The sequence below is a fragment of the Zasmidium cellare genome (genome assembly GCF_010093935.1).
Source record: "Zasmidium cellare ATCC 36951 unplaced genomic scaffold M409scaffold_16, whole genome shotgun sequence".
NCBI lineage: Eukaryota > Fungi > Ascomycota > Dothideomycetes > Mycosphaerellales > Mycosphaerellaceae > Zasmidium > Zasmidium cellare.
Genome location: NW_022986960.1, coordinates 205,011 through 225,830, shown reverse-complemented (window position 1 = coordinate 225,830; position 20,820 = coordinate 205,011). Strand labels below are relative to the sequence as shown.

The following is a 20,820-nucleotide window of genomic DNA, read 5'->3' as shown; positions in this document are numbered from 1 at the left end:
GACATCCGAATCTCCTCCCCTCGCACGACAAGATCATCTCTCGTTCAATACTTATGCCTAAACCACGCATTCTCACGATCCGTCAAATCCGCAAACTCCACATCCGGCTCCTGCTCGATCCCCGCCGTCTGCTTCTCCCGCTTGCGGTTCTGCCACACATACCACGCCAGCAACACGAGCGTCAGCACGATGGCGACGGAGTCGACGGCCACGATGGTGACCTTGGCCGGGGTGTACGAGGGGGCGTCTTCGTCGCGGAAGGTGAGCGGGCCGAGGATGTTGCCTAGGCAGAAGGACATGAGGAGGATGGCGTTCATTGTTACCTGGGAGATTTAAGTTAGTATGAAAGAATATCATGATAGTATCAGGTTTGCTCACCTTCTTCGTGTGCCCAGCCTGATTCGCCGCCGAAAACGAATACGCGCACGGTAGGAAAAGAGGCTTCTCAGGAGCATCTTCCACATCCAGGCTCACATGGTGTATCTGCTCGTTAGCGGGAGCCATAGTGAGCGCAAAGTCGACGCCAGAACGTTCCTTTGGACGAGGTGGACAGAGAGCGACGTTCTTACCGTAATAAAATGGCAAGAGGAGCACATATCTTCCATACAAGACCTACCGCACCGCTGGCCGCCCGGCGAAGCTTCCATGCCAACCGACTTGGCGGAGCTTGAAATGGGAGGCAGAAAGTGCATATCAAAGTCGAGCCCCGCAGTGAGAGGATGATATACAGACTGGTGATACTGTTCCAGTGGACGGAAGAGGAAGGTGGATGGCCTTTATCCGCCGCGGGCTAAACGGCTTTGGCCGCTGGTTTGGCCGATGCAGGTACTTGATCGCCGCGAGATGGAGATAGGTAGGTATGTATCTTCATGTAGCGACAAGACGGTCATTGTTCTCAGTCGAGCGGCCAGTCCTAGTGTCGATATTTCCCGATCGTTCGGTAGATAGGCCGGGCTGGAGTCCGAAAGAGTATGTACTGACACGAAACTGTAAGGCAGGATGTAGGTCGAGCATTTTGTGGTCTCGCCGCTTCGATCATGGTGTACGGCAGCATTTTTGAGGTTGCGTCCCAGTTCTGAACATTCTATGCGGACTTGCTTCGAAGGTAATGCAAGCCATGTCAGACAAGTACGACCACTTCGACCGGAAGACGAGGAGATGTCGTCGGCTTCCAAAAATAGGCCGGGCGTACACATGAGCACGATCCCGCAGCTGCCATTCCATTCACTCACCTTCCCTCGGTCACCGCTCGTGACCCTTCCCTCTTCCATCCACATCCACATGAAACAAGCTACTTGTGTTGGCTTTTATCCTGATCGATCTCAATGGCTGACCACACCTTTGGGGAGCGCTTGAGAGCGTCAGAAGCGTAAGATGTACGGCGCGGACGTGCAGCTTCGATCTGCACGACTTCTATTCTTTACCGCTGGCCTGCGGCTGAGACAAGGATTCACCCACCGTCCACCAACTCAGCCCCGACGTCTAGCCTTGCGCAGAAAGCGCTTCTCTCGTCATGTTCTGCCTCTGCTGGAATGATGGCTTTCGTCCTTGATCCTCACCTGTGCTTCCAAGAGGACAGACGCTGGCCGACGGGAATTGTCGCCTTGCTCCCTGGGATTCCTTGACAGAAGCAACGACAAAGCAAGGCTTTGAAGCTTTCGACGTGTACATTCGGCTCCCCAGAGTGCGCGGACTGAGTGCGTGTACTCTTCCGGCGACGGTATACAAGACTGCTGTGTTTTGAAGCAGGAGCCGAACGAACACAGACCAACACCTTCCCGCTCAGACTGGAGGCTAGATTACGTTGGTACGGCAGTGCATGAGATAGAAATGGTTGAACTCCATCAACGACAGGATCCTCCTTCACGTGGGGACTTGCTGTCTTCGCTGAGCTCGCTGAGCTCAGTGTTGTCGTCTGCGGCATCAGCAGCGTCCGCAGCTGCAACGTCCGGTATGTTGTCGCTTCTTAAGTAACGATACTGCACCTTGAGCCTGACAGCCCTTTTCTTAGCTTCGATTGAGCAACAAGACTCTTTGCTTGAGACACCCACTGTTACAGATATTATTGCTGGACCAACGGTTCCTGCTGCCACAAATGGGGGAGAAGCGCCATCAACGACCGCAGTCAATCCAGCTTCATCTACAACAGACAGTTCGAGTTCGAACTCCACAGTTGCCCTCAATGGAGAGTCGTCGAGTGATAGTGGCGGTGGCGGCGGTCTGAGCGAAGGTGCAAAGATCGGTCTTGGTGTTGGCTTGGGCGTTGGCCTGTCTCTTCTCATCGCCTTAATCGCTGGACTCTGCCTCATGCGTCGACGAAAGCGAAGACAGGCGCAGATGGGCAAATACACTCCTCAAGCGCAGTCGGACCTCTCGATGATCGAAGCGCCTCAAGCAATGGCCGCAGCACAGACTCGGGGACTCCCGCAAGAACACTACGAGCCTCCGAAGCAATACGACGACTATAACGAGTATGATCCGCCCCATCAACACGACGTCTTCGAGACTCCTATCAGCGCCATTGCTCCGTCAGACATCCATATGCCTGCGCCGCGAAGTGTGCCTGATGCACCGCCTGTACTGACAATACCTACCCCGGACCGCTCTCCTTTGCATTCGATCGTGCCTTCGATTGTGCCCTCGCCAGAGCATGGCGCTTCACCTGTGTCGCCGGTGTCGATGTCACCAGTGTCACCTATTGGAAGTCGGGCGCCGTCGCCCAAACATGGTCAATGAGAGATGATGTACGGCTGATTTTCATTAATAATATCAATACCCTTTAGATGCCTTAACGCATCTCACCTCACTTTCAACTTCATTGCTAGCCTCATTCACGACCTCGCTCCTTGCCCTGTGTCTAACGTTACATCTAACCTCACTTTTAGCTTCACTTCTACCATCACCCAAAACCTCAGTTCTAGACTCATATTCGAGCTCTCCTCTTCTGCATACTCGATCGCGCCCCTCCGCGACCTCATTGCCACAAGTGGGCCCTCCTTGTCCTCGAGCATTGTTTGCTTCGAAACATGTCTACCTGTCGTGGAACAGTACACAAGGGCTAAGCCTCAACAGTGATGTTCTTAAAAGCAGGATTTCCTCTTCGACGATGCCGAGTGCTCAATATCTCAACTCCAATCTCCGGCATATCGACTGGCTCCCCGGAAGTACCATGGCAGCTCCCTTCGGCTTCTCTGTAGGCGACCTGATCGCTGCATGTCGTGTCCTGCATACAGGGATGAAAGCTGTGGTCCACACGCACCAAGCAGAAGCCGAGTATCAATCGACCATCGCCGACCTCGAGTTTTTTCAGCTTGTCATTCAAAATTTCACGACTTTGCAGAACACTCACAGCGACGATGAAGACTCAAGACACTACGCTGAACATTGCTGTCGCCCAATCTCGAAGTTCCTGGAGAAGATACGAAAGTATGAGAAGGCTTTGGTGCCGCAGACAGGACGAGCAAGGTCGCCGAAGACACTGCTTTTCAAGGCACCCAGACAACTCAAGTGGGCGCTATATGTGAAAGAGAATGCTGAAAAGGTTAGAAAAGAAGTCGAGCCGCGGTTTTGTGCTCTCATCTTGCGTCTTACCCTGCCGGCAAGGCGGGATGTTGTCCAAACAAAGGAGACTTTACAGGTCATCTCAAAATCGGTCAACAAGCTTGAAGTCACCAGCGACATGGTGTTCTCAATAGTAGAGGAGATCATGGTCCACACGGAGCCACACTCAACAAAGATCGTGGCTCGAAGGAGGCAAGATGCCGACCTTCAAGTTGAATCCGTTCCCCGATTTCGCATCACGATCGGGTCTGTCGAGATCACGAAGCCTGAGACTCTCGAGCTCCTGATCGTGATCCTGATCTTGGTCTACTCGCCCTCGCTACCAGGCACCCACAGGCTCATCTGGCAGATTATAGTCTCCGCCCTCCTCGCCAAGCGTTGCCTCCCAAGACCACCAACCACGCTGTTGGACACCAACATTCACCTCACCGACGCGCTTGGCCGATTACTCAGTCTCTCATTCGACGATTTCCGGTACTAGACGACTCTGAAAGCCCGCCTAGACATCGCTTTCGACGACTGTCCCGAGCGTATGAACGTCCGGAGTCAGAACTTTGGATTTCTACTCCTCGACAAGGGGCAGCGGCGAATTCTTGACTTCATGACGTGGACGAAGGAGATCTATCCCGGAGCAAAGGTAGCCATGGTGATGCTCGTGCTCGGCATCGGCCGGGAGATCGGCGAGTGTCCACGATGCGGTACAACGTCTCACAAAACGGATAGGTTTGGATGGTCGACCTGGTGAGTGAGCCTTGTTCCCATCCGCCCGTAGGAACTTCTCTGACGGTGGCCATAGTCGAGACTGCGCTCTAGTCCACCGACTAGACAACCGCGAATTCATGACCGCTGAGGAACAGTTGGCATTGACCGACGAGCTCGACCACGGTGAGGAAGGGTATCTAGACGACATCGAGTGGAACGTCGACGGTAACGCAGACCACAGAGAAGGAGATAAAGATGTTGCAGCTTTCAAAATCGTGCAGTGGTTTACGGAGCCGTGTGATCGATGCTCAGCCATCTTCATCTCCATCCCTAAATTGATCGAACACTTGCACCATGTCCACGGCGATCAACGATACGAGGTTGGAACCACTCAGAACCTCGATCATGTCCGAAGCGAGAAGTAGAAGTTATTGCCGCAATTACACCTGAATTCTCTCCCGGCGCTGTTCTCCTCCTTCGTCTTCGTCGTGACAACAGGAACCTTCTGAGTCTTCGCGAAGATGCTGCGGCCATTCTCTCTGCCGCGATACGGAAATCCGCAAAAGGGACAGGAGCCGATGTAGAGCCTGTTGCTGGTCATGTTGAATGGTGCGTTGAGGAGGGGAGTTGCGTCTGGTGATGGCCAACAGTGGAACAATCTGCTTTTGTGAACTCGTACTGTGAGGAACGATGAACGATGGAGATCGATAGAGATTGGTTTTTTCGATATATATCTAAGATCATGTTGTTCGTGAATACTGTCTCTCTATTGTGAACCCTGTCGTTCGATCGTGAAGGCTGTCGCTCTAACCGTGAATGCTGCTTTTTAGATTCGACTGTATTCACGAAGTCTCTGTGAACTTGGATGTCTCCTCTATGTAGTGAATGCAGTCGTGATCTAGGAATTGAGGAACAGAGTGAACTTAGAAGTAAAGTTCAAAGTGAGCTGGACAGTGAGAATGGAAGTAATCCTACAAGTAAGGTTCAATAAGGTCTAAAGTGAGCTATGAAGTAAAAGCAACAGTAAGCCTAGAAGTAATGCAGAAGTGAAGTCAGAAGTGAATTAGAAGTGAGCCTAGGGGCAATCGAGAAGTGAAGCAAGAAGTAAGCCTACGAGTAAAGTCAGAAGTAAAGCAAGAAGTAAGCCTAAGAGTAAAGCAATAGTAAGTCGAAAAGTGAAGTCAAAAGTAAACAACATAGCGAGATCATCTTACCTTCTACTCCTATATTAGTCTACATCAAGTACTCTACCTCACCTCTAAATAGGACCTCATAGTAACTTCGACGCAGGAGGTGAAGTCAAGTACCCTCCAGCTTTTCGCCCCCGAAACCTTGGATCAAAACAGAAACCACCTCCATGGACATAACACCTTGCGGGACAAAACAATCATCATCATCGTCAAGCATCAAGTTGAGATTCTTTCTTTCTTTTTTTCCTATCCTTTTCTAATCTCACACATACACACACATACTCTAGCAGTTTCCCCTCCTCCTCCCATGTCGTCCAACCAGCAGACACATAAGCTAATAATAATACAACAGATAGTCCGTTACCAAAACTTCGGCCGTCGATTTTTGTCTGTTTGGGAGCTCGCGCCCCACGCGCCCCTTGGTATACTCCCACATCCTTTGCTCCCTCGCATAGTACAACACTAATCAAACAGAGGCGTCTCCTCTAGTACGCATCAAACATATCGTCGAGCTCGTCCATCTCGATATTCTCCGGACTCTGCAAGCTCTCCCACGCAAATGCAGGCTCCGGGAGGTCGATGTGGTAATCCTTCCCACCGAGCATCACCTCCATTTGCTCGTCCGCGCTGTGTTCTCCAACTTTCGCCTCGCTCATGGTGTCGATCCGCAACCCGTTCTGGGGCTGAAGTACTGGACTGCTGAAGTCCATGTTGTGTGACGTGGGCAGTTTCAGGTGCTCGGCCGCGAAAAGCGCAACAGCTGCTTCGCTATTCTTCAGCGCGGCACTCTCCTCCGACTCGTCGCCCTCGATGGACATGGTCACGCTCTTCGTATCCTGCTCTGCGCCTGCCGACACGTCGCGATCCATGTTCACGTCCTGCTGGCTTTGTTGGCTGTTTCGACGTTTCTGCGCCTCCTCGTACAACGCGCTGGCCGTTTGCTTGAAGTCGCGCTCCTCGTTCTCCAACGGTGGACTCGCGGCTCTCCTCGGATGGGCGTAGCTTGTAGGTTCCCGAGACATTGAATTGCGGCCCGAATATGATCCGCCGGGTGTTGGCGGGGCATCGCCATGGTCCTCGTCGAGCTCAGGAGATGAAAGGTCGACTTCTGGCGACGGCGATAATGCTTGTCGTTGTCGCAAGTAGCGATCTTCTTCGTCGGCGGCAGATGCAGACGATAGCGAGGGAGAAATGATGCGATTTGCCTTGGGAACTGGCTCGGCGACTTCCGGGATTGGCTGGTGGGGAGTGGTGGTCAGGTAGAAATAGAGTCGACGGGGGTGTACTGGCGACAGATCCTTGGCTAATGGACAAGGGCTGATTGCAGGCCACTGACGGTGCAGGTAAGCCGTCAGCCGGGAGGATATCAGCGCTGAAGGACTGGCAGATCTGTGTAGAATGTTAGCAACGTTTTTACGAAGAATATACTGTGAAGGTCGATCATACTTTTCGACAGCGTGTAGCTTTGTCGCAAGTGTCGCAGCGAGCTCTTTGACCAGATGTGGCCTGTTTCCCGTCTTCTCCAACTGTTGTAGTGTCGCGACAACAATGTCATCGTTTATACCTTCAGTGTCGATCTTGTTGCTGCCTTCGGCGACTGGGGAGGGTGGAGGTGACAGTTCTGCGGCCGGCTTGGGCTTCTCCTCTTTCAAACGGATGACGGTGGCCTGGGGCGGGTTCATAAGGTTCGGAGGCGGCGATAGCGATGTATGCGACCGCTTTGATTTCTTCACCGGAGGCTCTTCGCCTTCGACGACGGTTTCGGGCGGTGAGGGGTGTGACTGTGTTCGCGATCGTTTTGGGGCGATGACGCCGAGGTCGCCCAGATTGAGGCTCTTGCGGCGGGTCTGCATGGTGGTGGTGGTGTCGCGGGTTGGAGTATCGATGGGGAGGGTGTATGTGGTGTGCGAGAGCTGAGCTGTGCTGCGCGACAAAAAAGGCGTGTTGTGTGGTGGTTAGGCACAAAGAATGCTGGCACAGCTCTCCAGAGCTAGGTGCAGCGACGGCGATTGGCTGGGGGTATGCAGTGCGTTTCGGGGACGCAAGGGTTGAGGCGACGGCGATGGCTGGCGCGTTTGTGTAATGGTTGAGTGGAAGAGTGGGAGAGGTGCAGTGCAGGTCGTCGACGTCGAACGTTGATGTGTGCGACTGGCGCAGGCAGCGTGTGCTTGCCTGTCAGGAGATGCAAGTTCGCCCGGGAAGTGTCGCTTAGAGAGTGATGCCGAGCCGAGTACACAATAAACACCCTCCCGGATGCCTGGCGACGGCGAAAGCGATGATGGCGAGATGGTTAGTATGTCGATGAAATTGATGTCGAGAAACAGCAGACAGCCGTGCAACAACCAACACGACGAGGCCGCGATGAGTAGTTCGCCCCTGCCGACCTCCCACAGCTACGCAGCTACGTCTTTTCTGACTTCTCAAGCTTATTCGAGGATAGTGGGTCTTTTCCTGGCCGGCTCACTGGTCGACCGGAACGCAGACCCTGTTGCTTTGTTTGCGCGGTGAGCGTTTTCCCGACCATCGACGTCGCCTGACGACAACAGTGTTTGTTGTTGTGATCTGGCCGTTGGGATAATTTTGTGTTTTGCAACGAGAACATCTCCCCCGTCCGTCGCATTCCACAGAGTTCGTGTCCCCTGCTAGGGTAGCGTTTCCCAACTTGTCACAAATAGCGCAGAAAAACAGCGCCACCACGAGGACAACAGCCGGTCAGTCCTCTTGGCGAATCGGACGACAGCTTTTTTCCGACAAGGTTTTGTCTCGAACTCGCTTCTCGCCCAACCTGAAACGTCATGCTTTCTTATGCGCAACAACCACACTCCTCATCTCATGCCACCAGTTCGAAATGCCAATGCGCTCTTTGCTGGGAGAAATATGCAGGTATATAGCGCTGCACACACCGCCTGTTGCTGCATCCACATTACCATCCGGCTTTCCAACGACTCACGAAGCTCTTTCACACTGCATCGGCCGCCGCCCGGATCTGCACGTCGATGATGCAGCGTCCCGATCGCCTCAGTGCAGGTACACCTTTACGTAGGTTCAGCTCCGCCCGCACGTCGGCAGAAGCCTCGCTCGCTCGTTTGTCTTGGTACAGCCCACCATCTCTCGATTATTTCGTCCCAATGGCACTCCCCACAGAGCGCCTTATCTCAGGGGTGATTCGGTGAGTTTGAGGAGGCGTGCGTCTGGACCGTCGCCAAACAACCAGAGGATTCATGGGAAGCCGATCGGCACGTCACTGGTCTTGGGTGATGATGCGGGATAGCCCCTGAGACACTGATTTCCAGATTCGGTATGCGTTCGATTCGTGTGACATTGCAGGTGTGGCACAGGTCCAAGTAGCGATAAGACGTCAAGTGAAAGGTAAGTAAACGAGAAAGTGAGCTGTGGAGCCAAGATAAGTGAAAGATCAAGTGAGGTCGAAGTAAGGTTTTATGGGTTGTCGACTTAAGGAAGTTGCGAAGTCGAACTGACTGCTCCTACATGACCGGCGCAACCTAATTGCCGCAGAACTGAACTGCACATCTACACGTCCATCGAATACAAAACATAATCGCAAACATACCCTCTAGCTTGGAATGCTACTACCACTAATGTCAGCATCGAAGGAGTCTTTAACTCATCCATTTTGACCTGCTATGGAACGGAAGATTGCGTCGCAAGTATCCGGCCTATTGACGTTCAGATGCGTATCCTTTCGAGACAGCCTTTCACATGTAGGAACCTACAAACCGTCGCAGATGATGAAGCAAGGACGAACATCTCAACTGCAGTTGCTCCTGCCTTCTTTGTCTAAGTTGACATCATACGAATGACTTTAAGAAGGTGCTGCAAACGGGCATACGATCTTGACTTCAAAGAGTAGGTACGACGACAAATTCACATTCCAGCTTCCTCATCTCGAATCGAACTGGACCCCTTGCGCAGAACAAGATGCACTTCTTCACGATCCTAGAGCTCGCGACGTCCGCCACAGCAGGTGTCGCTGGCGGACGCAAACCCAGCCGTCCTCTATGGAACCAACGCGGACCAGTGCGAGCGGGTCATAACTTCGAGCAGACAGCAGGCTTCGTCGAGAAGACACACAACCTCGCTCGAGATGCCCGAGACGCTGTTCAAGCCCGACTTCCTTTCAACAATGACGAGGTGCAAGACGGACCAGTTGACACAGGCCCATGGTCAAGGATCAGCGCTGGGCTGAAGGACGCTTGGAATGCTGTTACACACGGAGTCAACCAGAAAGCTCATGAAGCCGCTGAGCTTGCGAAAGCGCATGCTACGATGAGTACCGATGCCGGAAACAACAAATCTCCTAAGTTGGCCCTGCGGGATGTCGACGATGAAGCTGAAGCTATGCACAACATCCTCGAACGAGCAGAAGTGCATGGCGAGGTGTACAGAGCTGGCACTGGGAAAAAATCACACCGTCCTGCTAGTTACCGGCTTGGCCAGCGCGATCTTGATGTCGACGAGGACGAGATGCCGGAGTATGACGGTTCTGTCGAGTCTCGCGATGCTGCGCCTTTCGATGAAGATGATGATGCATACGATGATGAAGACGAGCTCCAGGACTCGGACGCAGACGAGGATCATCTCGCAGGGGACGAAGTCTTCGATGAAGAGGAAGCACCACCTGAACAGCCCGAGGAAGACACAACCCGAACCCTCTCAGCTCGCGACGCAGACCCGGCACGCCGTCGTCTCTTCCACCTCGGCAGGAAGCCCAAGCCCAAACTCGCCAATCCATTCCACGCTCGCGATGTGGAGGACGAAGACGGCGATGATGATATCGAAGAAGAGGAAGACCTCGCCGAACGTGACTTCCTCGATGGGACAAAACCCATAGTCTCGAGCGAGACAGCAGGTGCTGCTCCACCACCTCAGCCGGCGCATCAGACGAATGGTTGGGGCAGGCAGCATGGTCATTACCGTCATGCGGAACCTCCGTTGCAAGCTGGGCCGGGGAAGACGAGGAGTGAGAATGAGAAGAGGTTTTTGTCGTTGGGTTGAAGGGCGTGGGACTGCTGTAGATGTGTTAGACAGACATGAAGTTATGAGTCCTTCTCGACTGATGGAGTATCTACTAAAACGTTGATACCAATCACAATGGCACAGTAGATCCTGCAACAACGGGGATTGTTGACTTGATCCTAAGTTTAGTTACTAATGACAAGCTCGATGAGATGTTAGCAAAGATTGCTATTGTGAAGACTTCGAGGATTCGTGGTATAGATTGTTGGAGGGTGAGTCCTGATCAAAGGCGTCATGTTTCTCAATGCCCTCTCGATCATGGCATATGAAGCTTTAGGTCGTATCATACATGCTCTACCCCTGAAGCGAGAAGGACCTCCTCGTCTATTCTCCTAGAGAGCTACTGGCATATGAAACGTCTTTCGGACCGGCCTTTGACTTGCTCGCTCACTTAATACCTCACTTCCACCCTTACTTCCTCCTTCACTTCCTCCCTCACTTACTTCCTCACTTCCTCACTTCCTCACTTATACCCTCCCTTGCTCATTCCCTTACTTCGTCCCTCAATTCTCCCCTCTCTCACCCCTCTCTCACCCCTCCCTCACCCCTCCCCACTTCCTCCCTGGCCCCTCCCCTCCCCTCCTTCCCCAATCCCCTCACTCAAACCCGCCCCCCCCCCTCAAACTCCCCCACCTCACAAACCACCACCTCCCCTCAACACACTCAAACCCCACACTCGCCACACTAGGCCTCACAATCCCCACCGGCACGCCACTCAACTCCAAATTGACAAAACTCTCCGCCTTCCCCCGCCTTGTATTAACATTCGTATGCACGCCCGTCACTCTCATGCGATACTCCGGGTTCTGGCGGCGGCGCTCCGCCGTGAAGAGCAGGAAGTCGTGGAGCGGGATTTTGGTTTTGGAGGCGCTGTTGGCGAGCGCGCCGACTTCCGCGGTGAAGGTGGGGTGGAAGTGTGTGGACCAGGGGGGGAGGAGAGGGTTGTGGTTGGAGGTTTCGAGGGCGGTGGCGATGTCTTGGAGGAGGGACTCGAGGTGGGAGATGATTTGGGCTTTGGGTTGGGGTGGGGCGCGTTTGGGTTTGGGGGGGATGAGTGTCTGGTCTTGGGAGGGTGGGGAGGGTTGTTGGGAGGAGGAGGGTTGTTCGGGGGAGGTGGTTTGTTGGTCTTCGTTATCCTGGGGTTGTTCTTGTTCTTCGTGGTCCGAAGACGACGAGTCCGATGAAGGTTTGTGAAGGTCGTCCATTGTTGTTTAGCGTAAACCGTCCCGAGCAGAGGCATCCCTCGATGATATATCAACAGCCGTCCCGGCATGTACCCGACCTCGTGTCCTCCAGCTGCAGCTATACACACGAATACCACCTAGCCTCGCAGGAATGAGCACATCCGAACCCCCAAGTGCCGCGCTGCATACACCATTCCCCATAAAAATCCGCCCTAGGCGACAGCAAGATAGGACGACGAGCCGCCTCGTGGCCGTGGGTCCTGGCCTAAAAGGGGAGTGCTCGCCTAGTAGGGCGTGTGTTGTAGGATCGACCTCGCAGGAGCTGACTGCAGGGGTTCTGATCTCGCGACTCAAACAATGTTGCTGCCTCAGTATAAAAGGCTATGCTCAGCCACGGAGCGTTGTAAGAGGTATGGAGCCCTGTTTCTGTTTTGTGAATGTGCGTTCGTCATCTCTTGCGGCGCTGCGATGGGAATGCGGCTGATTGTCGAGATGTTTGCCAAGTCTTCCAGGCAGCCGAATTGTGGACCATGGCGAGATGTCGGTATTATTTGACCGTGACGAGCTGAAGGGCATGGGATGGAATTGGTATGTCTGTCTTCAGTCAGCGAAGTAGCTATGAAAGGAGGGAGTGAGGGCGAGTAGATCAAGAAAATAAATAAGTAAAGCAGGAAATAAAGCAGGCAGTAAAGGAGAAGGCAAAGCAATTAGTGAAGCAGAAACTAAAAGAGAAACCAAAGGAGACAACGTAGACAAAACATGCCTGTAAGTGAAGGAAACACTTCGAACGACCTGCTACTGTCAACGCATAAATTTACATTATGTAAAACATTAACTTCTCTTCCCCAACTCTATCCCACCATCATCATCCCAATCATCATCGTGACCACCCACTTTCCTACCAACAAGAATTCCCGTCGCGGTGAGTCCCACAGCAACCAAGAACCAACTCTCGAACCAGCCCTCGACAAAGCGGCCTTCCAGCGGCGCTCCAAGGGCTTCGGAGATGACGCTGCTCACTTCTGGTGGCAGGTTACTTCTTAAGAGGAGTGCAGAGCTGATCACGTAGGTGCCAGCGATCTGCGATATTATGAGTGGGAGACTGGTTTGTGCGTGCTGGAGCAGGCCAGGGGCGAATCTTGCGAAAAGGCGGAAGGTTTGGAGGACGGCGTTGAACGAGGCCAGGAGCATTACGCCGGAGAGTAAGAAGCTGATCTGCCGCGACCAGGCGGCTCGATCGAGATTGCTGTCCCAGTGGGCAGTTAGAAGGGCGAGGAGGTTGTTGATCGGATCGCTGGTTGCGAATGAGTGTGATGGATTCCACCATCGCCGGAGTGATGAGAGGGATGTAGCGCAGATCCGGTAAGCGCAGTATATGGCGAATATCATGTTGGCAATGTTGAGGAGCCGGCCTGTTTTGCTTCTCGATCGTTCCTGCTCAGCATGTCGAGAGCGGAGATTGGAGAGCGAGTTGGCCAGACTGAATCTCATTGTCTCCAGTCCAGAGACCTCCATTCGCAGCGCCTTCAGCTCTTGCACTTCATTGGACCCACGGAACGAACCAATAACTCGGCCCATGATACCAGATTGTTCGACCGGAGATGCTCCACCACCTTCAGACATCTTGCGCTCCAAAGCTCGCACTCGGCTCTGCTTAGCTGCGAGCATTTCTTCCGTAGCAGTCAGACCAGCTGCTTTGCGTGATATATCATTTTCTTTCACGACTCGATGTCGAACTCCAAACGTCTGCCAAAGCGAAGATACCGCAGCGAATCCAGATAGCGAGGCCATGAGGGATATTCCAATGATCCCAATCCTTTCCAGACAAGCCTCCGTGAACGCATGATCACCCTCTGAATGTCCATGGTCTCCTTCATGCAGCTTCTTCCTCAAGACCGAAGTCTGAGGAATATACCAAAAGACCACTAACCACGAAGCCAAAAGCGCGAGCTCCATGGCAAGTCGAAATTTCGGCCGGGTCCTGCGCGTGGATGCCGTGTCTGAGGGTGTACCTAGCAACCCTTTCACGATGCCATGGATCTCCAGCGCCGGTGTAATTACTATGCTCAATACTAGCAAAGAGCTCAGCGTGATCTGCAGTGCCAATCCTCTCGCCGCAGGATTGAGCGTGTTGGATATCTCGCAGAGAAGCAACTCCACCAAAACTGCCGACAAGCCCATGCTCGCCGAGAAGACCCATGATGCCAGCTTTTGCGCAGAGGGTTTCTTCACACTCTGCCACGTACTACTACCACCTCCCCCAAAGACATTTTTATAAAAGGTGGGTAGTTCATCTTGCCCGCTCTTCCTCTCATTGTCGCTCGAAAGTATAGGCAACAGCCTCCTCTGGGCGATGACAACCGCCGCGATCCATGTCAAGAGAAGAGGCGCGGAAGATAGGACAATCGTCGAGGGAGGAACGGAATCGAGGCTGCGTCGCATATACGCTGGCTTGCAATCATCGCAGTCGGTGGAGGGGAACATGGCTATGAGAGAGGCCAATGTCTAGAGGGTTGCGATCGCGTGGCGGGTCGTAAATGCGGTAGGTGATGCATTGGCAGCATTGAATTGTGATGAGAAGGAAGAGGAGGAGTCCAATAGCTGAGAATGGGGTGAAGGTTGGAGCGGTCCTTGAGTGCCTTGCAGTATGTGGCGCCCTAGGGTGACGTTTTGAACGCCGCTGATCCCTGGTGTCTGCGCCGAAATGCGAGAACGATTGCATAGCACGTGACGACGCGACTTCTTCACCCAGACATTGATAGGTGAGTGAATGAAAACGAAACACTTATGTGTGGATCGTATCAGTTAGCGTGCACAAATGAGTACTGCACGCCTAGCCAATATAAAGTCTTTACCTTCTTGACCACAAAAGTTCCAGTCGTCTCCTCGCCCAACTCCCCCCAGCAACATTCGCAAAGCGACGACAGCCTACCAAAGCTCCCCCCAGAAAAACCCAATCCCCATCATCATGCGCCACATAACAAACCCATCCCGCCAAACCATCCTCCAAACCCTCCACTTTATCAAACCTCATCCACAACTCCGCCCCTTCACCCACACAACCCGCAAAATGGTGCGAATAGAAGACATCCGCCCCTCGGAAGGCGCAGACCCCCAAACCCTCCTCCAAGACACCAACGCCCTCGTGGAGGAGTCCGGGAAATGGACGCTCTGCAACGGAGGCAAAGGTCTCGAACGTCCGTTTAAATTCAAGACTTTTAAAGCGACTTGGGTACGTCAAAGCCGTACCACTCATTTCCCACCATCAATGGATTTGCTCATGTGTGGATGGATATATAGGAATTCATGACCTCCATCGCGACAGAATGCAAATCGCAAAAACATCACCCGGAGTGGAGCAACGTGTACAACAAGACGCACATTCGGTGGACGACGCATGCGCCCGAGGGGTTGTCCGGGAAGGATACGTATATGGCGAGGTTTTGCGATGAGAAGGCGAGGGAGTTTAAGGAGGTGGAGGTGGCGGAAGGGGAGGGGAAGGTGGGGAGGGATGGGATTGTTGAGGCGGGAGGGTGTTGTGTGCCGAAGAAGGCGAATGTTTGAAGGGTATTTGTAGGATGGGGCGATGTAAGATGACGGTGGTAGGAAAATGCGAATGATTAACGACTGTTCCTGATTCGAGACTGATACTCATTTTGCTCAACGAAATGCAACACCACCACCCAAAGCGAATCAGTCCGCCACCGCCTCGAAAGTACAAATCTCCTAATCAGTATCCATACTCTCAATCTTAATAGCCACCCCATCGACCATCACAACATCATCAGCCATCTTATCCAAATCCGTCGAAGCTTCACTCGAAGACGAGCCCACATGTCGAGGACGCTTCACTGTATCAAAGACTAATCTCGCATGGCTCGAAAGCAACTTCAGACTCGGGGCTTTATTCATCAACGATTCGTCGTCGTGGATTGTTAGTTGTGAGAGCACTGGTAGTCGTGTGGGTATCATGGCGAGAAACGAGAGGTACATTGCTTTCAGCAGCTGCGAATGAATCTTTTCTGGCGGGGCGATGCTCAGATTCCGTAGGCCGGAGAGTGATCGAAGTGCTCGGTCCAGTTTTTCCAGTTCTCGTTGATACAGTCTCCAAGCAGTCGGGCGTGGACTTGTTCTTTCGAGATCGTTATCGAAGAGCGATGACATGTCGATGTCCGTCAACCGTAGCGACAGTGTTCTGACCCGTTTCAGGTCGGCCTCCTGACTTCTCTCGACCCATGAGGTGAGCGTGGCCTGGGAGGAGAAGCTGACGGGCCGTTGGTACAAAGTAGGCGAGGCTTCCATGTAGATCTGTTTGCAGGTGCGCAAGAGAGATATGTCGTTGTCGTTGTCAAGCAAGGCGGCGGCGTAGATGGCAGTTCGTAGTTCGGCAGGCAAGGCCAGTAGAAGTGAACGATGCTTTTTTCGACGATGGTCGGCGTCTGACGATGTCTGCAAGACCTCTGATATCTCTTCCAGGATTGTGATCTTTGTATCTGTATTTGGGTTCGTGCTTGGTGTGAGTGGAGTATCTTCTGCTTCAAAGAATGCGGCAACGGCCATGATATAGACCGAGCGACTCTGGCCAAGGGTAGTGCGGTATGATCCGCAACCCAGTGGTCCAACGATGGTGATGTAGGAAGTGATCGACGTGAGGCTCTAATCTGACAACCTTGAAGGCCGGTGAAATGGATCATCATTGTGATATACAACCTTCTTGATACCGCACCCTTGACGCACATCCCGACCATGATCGACAGTGGTCGCTTGCGCGGATATGGCGCCTGCTGCATGATGCTATCCACGAGAAAAAGGCGTCCCAGCAGAGATACAATGGGTCGGTAGTATCCGGTTCGGAGACGTAGGAGGGTGCATTGAAACCTCACCACATCACTGACCGACCTCAAGACCCACCATAATGACGAGAAGGGCCAACCAGTGGTCTCTTAAATTTGCGCAGATGGCTCAAATGATCGGCAAAGGCCATGCCCAGGGTCCATACGAAGAAAACGAGGTCGAATGCATTGACCGTCGTAGCCCAGGAAGACGACGCCATGCATCCCATCCATGGCGAATGGTAAGGGTTCAGAAACGTGCAGGCGGGTAAGACACGGCGGCCACATGGCACGGCCTGACGTCTGCGAGAGCTGGCAATCGACATCAGGCGTCGCACTGAAACCTATCGTGCCGTGTGGTCGTGAGAGCCGTACCGAGTGAGTCCGACAAAAGGCAAAGTCCATCTCCGAGCAATGAGCAGCTCAGACCGCCTCTTAACTTCCTCGCCTCGACTCGGCGTACATCTGTATCGCCATCGCGGCGTGGTATCTGTCAGTCTGATTCAGCGACAGTCAGGACAGATCGACGGGTGCGCGAAAGCCGCATGCTACAGGCCTGTCAAGTCGATCTCTGCAGCCACCGGGCAGACTCGCTACACCAGCCATGCACGAAGAACTGTCTTGTGCGAATGAGGTCGTCTGGATCGGGGCATGCATTTTCCTGACCCGAATTGGGACGTGAAGTCGAGCGCATTGGCCGGTTGGCAGCTCGTGACGAGAGCGAGCAGATCGTCTTCCGCCTCCGACACGGCAGCCAGGTTGGCCGACCGAACATGTCCGTGGACTCGGCTTGGGGGGATGATGTCGCTGGAGCCCCTCCAAGCGGACTGCCGATGCTGGGCCTAGACGTGAAGACGGACGTCAAGAGAGAAAGTCTGTCCCGTGTCGATCTTTGTGGCAGTCGCGTGGCCGCCACTTTGTCCAAGCTCCGCATCGCGTGTTGGTGCATTCGAGCTTCCATGACACGGCATGCTGTGACAGCCTATACAACGACCTCTCAAATAGCAACATGCTCACCCATTTGATTTGTACAGACACAACGAAAAGGCAAAGCTCGGTCGAACATGACGAACGAACGAGGACGCTGGCTAAGCGATATATGAGAAGCCTACAACAGCGCCTTCCGCGTGGTGATAGAAACAGCCCACCCCGGTACGCTCTGCGAGTGGCGACGGCGAGAAGGGCGATACTATTGCCAATACGCCAGGCTGAGAAGCCGCATCTAGGCAAAGGCTTTTCGCACATGGCCAGCACGTGTGAGCTGGGTTTGTCGCATGTGTAGCGAGACACAATGGCAGACGTGTGGACGGGTGATCGTCCGAAGGGTTGCACGGCGGCCGTAGGAACAATCGCATTGCTGGCGGGAGGTGGATATTTGAATCTCAGACATCTTCGCCTAGTACTCGTGGCAGCCCAAGGCGAATGGCTCTGAATGCATCGAGGCCAGGTCGAAGGCGTTCGTGAAGCGAAAGAAACGTAGGTGGCAGTTTGGGGTTGATGGTCAGTAATGCATTCCAGTCAGAAGACGAACAACACCTGCGCTTTCCATTCCCGCCCACGCTATGCCCGCGTAGACACTCCTAGATACACTCCCGGACGCAAACCGTGGCACTTGTAAAACACACAAATGAAAAGCCCGTGGTAAAAGTACAGTATTTCTGTCGTTGCCACTGACTTGCCCGCCGAGACCCGGTAAAGCCGCGTGGTATAATGCTCCTGCTGCAGCCACCACGTGGTGAGCACATGTCTTCAAGGGTGGTATCGTGGCTAAATCCGCATGTGGATGGAGGCTTGGACGTTTACACTCGGAGAAGTTTGGCGGCGTAGTCGGCAATGAGGTTTTCCGTTGGGAAAGCCATCTCCTCGAGCTTCTGAGCGTAGGGCGTTGGGACCTCAGCGCCAGTGACGCGGACTGGAGGTGCCTCGAGGTAGTCAAAGGCGTATTCCGCGGTCAGGGCGATGAGCTCTGCGCCAACGCCGAAGCTTGGGAAGCCAGACTCCACGGCCATCATGTGTCCAGTCTTCTTCACCGACTTGATGATAGCCTCAACGTCCAATGGCTTGATGCTGCGAAGGTTGATGACCTCAGCTTCAACGCCGTACTTGCTCTTGAGCTGCTCCGCCGCCACGAGGGATTGACCAACGCATCGCGAGAGGGTGACAATGGTGAGGTCCTTGCCGGGGCGCTCGATCTTCGCCTTGCCGAACTATAATCATATTAGCGCGTGATGGTGAAGTAGGGGGAATTTGGAATCACATACAGGAATGACGAAGTCGTCGCTCTGCACCTCCTCGCTGACCTGGAATGGCAGACCGTACAGAAGCTCGTTCTCGAGCACACAGACTGGGTTGGGGTCACGAATGGCAGCCTTCAGGAGACCCTTTGCATCTTCGGCAGAGTATGGGGCGACAACCTTCAAGCCGGGGATTGAGCCGTACCAAGCAGAGTAGTCCTGAGAGTGCTGAGCAGCCACACCAGCGGCGAAACCGTTGGGGCCTCGGAATGTGATGTTGCAGGGTTGGATACCACCAGACATGTAGTGGGTCTTTGCGGCGGAGTTGATGATTTGATCAATGGCTTGCATGGCGAAGTTGAAGGTCATGAACTCGCAGACGGGGTGAAGACCAGCGAGCGCAGCACCAACGGTAAGACCGCAGAAACCGGACTCGGTGATGGGGCTGTCAATGACTCTCTTGTCGCCGAAGCGGTCCAGCAGGCCTTTGGTGACCTTGTATCTGTGTTGTAAGACTCAGTCAGTCTGGTGTTCTCTTACAAGCTCACTCTCTTCCCATTCTCGCAGACGATCTTGAACAGATCCGAGATTTTGGTATGTTTGACATTTCCCGAAGCATTGGAAGACTCACGCGCCATTGTATTGTGCAACCTCCTCACCCAGCACGAAGACCTTCGGGTTCTTCTCCATCTCCTCGACCATTGCCTCATTGAGCGCCTCTCTCACCGTCATCTCCTTGGTACCCGTCGCATACGTCCTCCATCTCGACGCGGCCGCCGGCGCGGCGACTCTCTGAAAGCTCGATTTCGGGAATGCTGATGGCGAGGAGCGGAGCAGCTGCGCAGCAGGGCGGAGGAGACGGGCGCCGGCCATTGTTGTGATGTGAGCACGAGGTCGTCTGGCGGGAGGTGCTTCGAGGCCGGTGAGATGTGAGGAGGAGGGTGAGGTGGTGAAAGGAGGGCGAGCGTTGTAGCGAACGGAGCTCCCAACGTATCTCTATTTTCTGATGAAGTCGGCCCGTCCTCCTAGACTTCCCGACGGCAAGCTTGAAGCGTGGCTCCGCACCATGCGCGAGGGTCTGATGAACTCAATCTACACTTTCAACTAACCTCACTTCACCTCACTATCTAATCGTGAACACTCGATAGTGCGTATACCTGATATATGTTGATAGAGGGCGGTGCCATCTACCTGAGAACTCGTTGAGATCCGCTATGGAGGACACCACCGACCCGAGCCTCCTATTGAACCTCGCACCGGAACTCCGGACATTGATCTGGGAAGCACTGTTCTCCGAACCCTCAGAACGGACAATAGACGAATACGTTCATCCAAACAAGAAGCCTCTTCGTAAAGACATCCTCTCCATAACGCTCGTCAACCAGCACCTCCGCCACGAGACCCTCCCCATCTACTGGTCCCACACAATCTTCCGGGTCCTCCACCGGGGCCATCGCGAAGACTCCGCATTCGACGCCTACTTCTATACCTGGCTCCAGAGACTCCGCGACGAAGACGTAAAACTCCTTCGACACTTAGAATTCAAAGTCAGAGTCCCGTATGTGTTGCCGAAACCGGAGTCTTTGCGGGATCCTAGCACTGCTATCATCAATGTCGATCTAAATTGTCCGCATGTTGATGAGGGGATGAAGGTGAGGGGGTATTATGAGACGTGTCCGTTGGCGATCTTGCCATGGGTGAGGAGGGCTGTGGCGAAGGTTCCGCGGGTGGAGAGGAAGCCGATTGTTTCGAAGGAGGTTCTGTGGGATATATACGAAGCGTGCTACCTGCTCACGAGATCCGATTGCCGGGAGAGGCGGACTTGGGCGGAGTTTCAAAGAGCTTATGAGCTCAATCAGTCGAGGGCGAAGCCGCTGCCGTGGTCTGAGAACCTTTATTATGAAATGTCACAGGAAGTAATCCACGGACCTGCGTGGCGTGAAAGGGAAGAGCTCAAGAAGGTGAGCATGGGGAAAGTATGGGAGTGCCGGTGACTATCTGATAGTACAGATCATCGGCTTGTACAAAACGTACTATTTGATTGATGATATGATGCAGTTCTGACTGCCCGTATCAATGC

General features: G+C 53.6%; 11 protein-coding genes across 11 annotated transcripts; 5 read left to right on the top strand and 6 right to left on the bottom strand.

The window, feature by feature from the left end:
- Positions 1-44: 44 nt before the first annotated feature.
- On the bottom strand, positions 45-504 carry M409DRAFT_54297 (uncharacterized protein; the record flags this gene model as incomplete). Its single annotated transcript, XM_033812672.1, has 2 exons — positions 45-323; positions 379-504. The coding sequence occupies 2 exons, from the start codon at positions 502-504 to the stop codon at positions 45-47; spliced, it is 405 nt and encodes a 134-aa protein (XP_033667980.1).
- A 1,326-nt stretch (positions 505-1,830) lies between these two features.
- M409DRAFT_54296 (uncharacterized protein) lies at positions 1,831-2,736 on the top strand (the record flags this gene model as incomplete). Its single annotated transcript, XM_033812671.1, has 2 exons — positions 1,831-1,951; positions 2,000-2,736. The coding sequence occupies 2 exons, from the start codon at positions 1,831-1,833 to the stop codon at positions 2,734-2,736; spliced, it is 858 nt and encodes a 285-aa protein (XP_033667979.1).
- A 370-nt stretch (positions 2,737-3,106) lies between these two features.
- M409DRAFT_22523 (uncharacterized protein) lies at positions 3,107-4,688 on the top strand (the record flags this gene model as incomplete). The annotated part of the gene is made up of 3 exons (XM_033806368.1): positions 3,107-4,013; positions 4,065-4,302; positions 4,358-4,688. 3 exons carry the CDS (start codon positions 3,107-3,109, stop codon positions 4,686-4,688), a joined length of 1,476 nt encoding a protein of 491 aa, XP_033667978.1.
- Positions 4,689-5,938: 1,250 nt separating this feature from the next.
- M409DRAFT_54294 (uncharacterized protein) lies at positions 5,939-7,306 on the bottom strand (the record flags this gene model as incomplete). Its single annotated transcript, XM_033812670.1, has 2 exons — positions 5,939-6,842; positions 6,900-7,306. 2 exons carry the CDS (start codon positions 7,304-7,306, stop codon positions 5,939-5,941), a joined length of 1,311 nt encoding a protein of 436 aa, XP_033667977.1.
- Positions 7,307-9,392: 2,086 nt separating this feature from the next.
- On the top strand, positions 9,393-10,469 carry M409DRAFT_22521 (uncharacterized protein; the record flags this gene model as incomplete). Its single annotated transcript, XM_033806367.1, has 1 exon — positions 9,393-10,469. One exon carries the CDS (start codon positions 9,393-9,395, stop codon positions 10,467-10,469), a length of 1,077 nt encoding a protein of 358 aa, XP_033667976.1.
- Positions 10,470-11,086: 617 nt separating this feature from the next.
- Positions 11,087-11,695, bottom strand: M409DRAFT_54292 (uncharacterized protein; the record flags this gene model as incomplete). The annotated part of the gene is made up of 1 exon (XM_033812669.1): positions 11,087-11,695. One exon carries the CDS (start codon positions 11,693-11,695, stop codon positions 11,087-11,089), a length of 609 nt encoding a protein of 202 aa, XP_033667975.1.
- An 810-nt stretch (positions 11,696-12,505) lies between these two features.
- M409DRAFT_54291 (uncharacterized protein) lies at positions 12,506-14,158 on the bottom strand (the record flags this gene model as incomplete). The annotated part of the gene is made up of 1 exon (XM_033812668.1): positions 12,506-14,158. One exon carries the CDS (start codon positions 14,156-14,158, stop codon positions 12,506-12,508), a length of 1,653 nt encoding a protein of 550 aa, XP_033667974.1.
- Positions 14,159-14,642: 484 nt separating this feature from the next.
- M409DRAFT_22518 (uncharacterized protein) lies at positions 14,643-15,238 on the top strand (the record flags this gene model as incomplete). The annotated part of the gene is made up of 2 exons (XM_033806366.1): positions 14,643-14,906; positions 14,975-15,238. 2 exons carry the CDS (start codon positions 14,643-14,645, stop codon positions 15,236-15,238), a joined length of 528 nt encoding a protein of 175 aa, XP_033667973.1.
- A 162-nt stretch (positions 15,239-15,400) lies between these two features.
- Positions 15,401-16,234, bottom strand: M409DRAFT_22517 (uncharacterized protein; the record flags this gene model as incomplete). The annotated part of the gene is made up of 1 exon (XM_033806365.1): positions 15,401-16,234. The coding sequence occupies one exon, from the start codon at positions 16,232-16,234 to the stop codon at positions 15,401-15,403; it is 834 nt and encodes a 277-aa protein (XP_033667972.1).
- A 2,071-nt stretch (positions 16,235-18,305) lies between these two features.
- Positions 18,306-19,613, bottom strand: M409DRAFT_22516 (uncharacterized protein; the record flags this gene model as incomplete). Its single annotated transcript, XM_033806364.1, has 3 exons — positions 18,306-18,713; positions 18,768-19,242; positions 19,372-19,613. The coding sequence occupies 3 exons, from the start codon at positions 19,611-19,613 to the stop codon at positions 18,306-18,308; spliced, it is 1,125 nt and encodes a 374-aa protein (XP_033667971.1).
- A 341-nt stretch (positions 19,614-19,954) lies between these two features.
- Positions 19,955-20,804, top strand: M409DRAFT_22515 (uncharacterized protein; the record flags this gene model as incomplete). Its single annotated transcript, XM_033806363.1, has 2 exons — positions 19,955-20,701; positions 20,751-20,804. 2 exons carry the CDS (start codon positions 19,955-19,957, stop codon positions 20,802-20,804), a joined length of 801 nt encoding a protein of 266 aa, XP_033667970.1.
- Between the last annotated feature and the right edge of the window lie 16 nt (positions 20,805-20,820).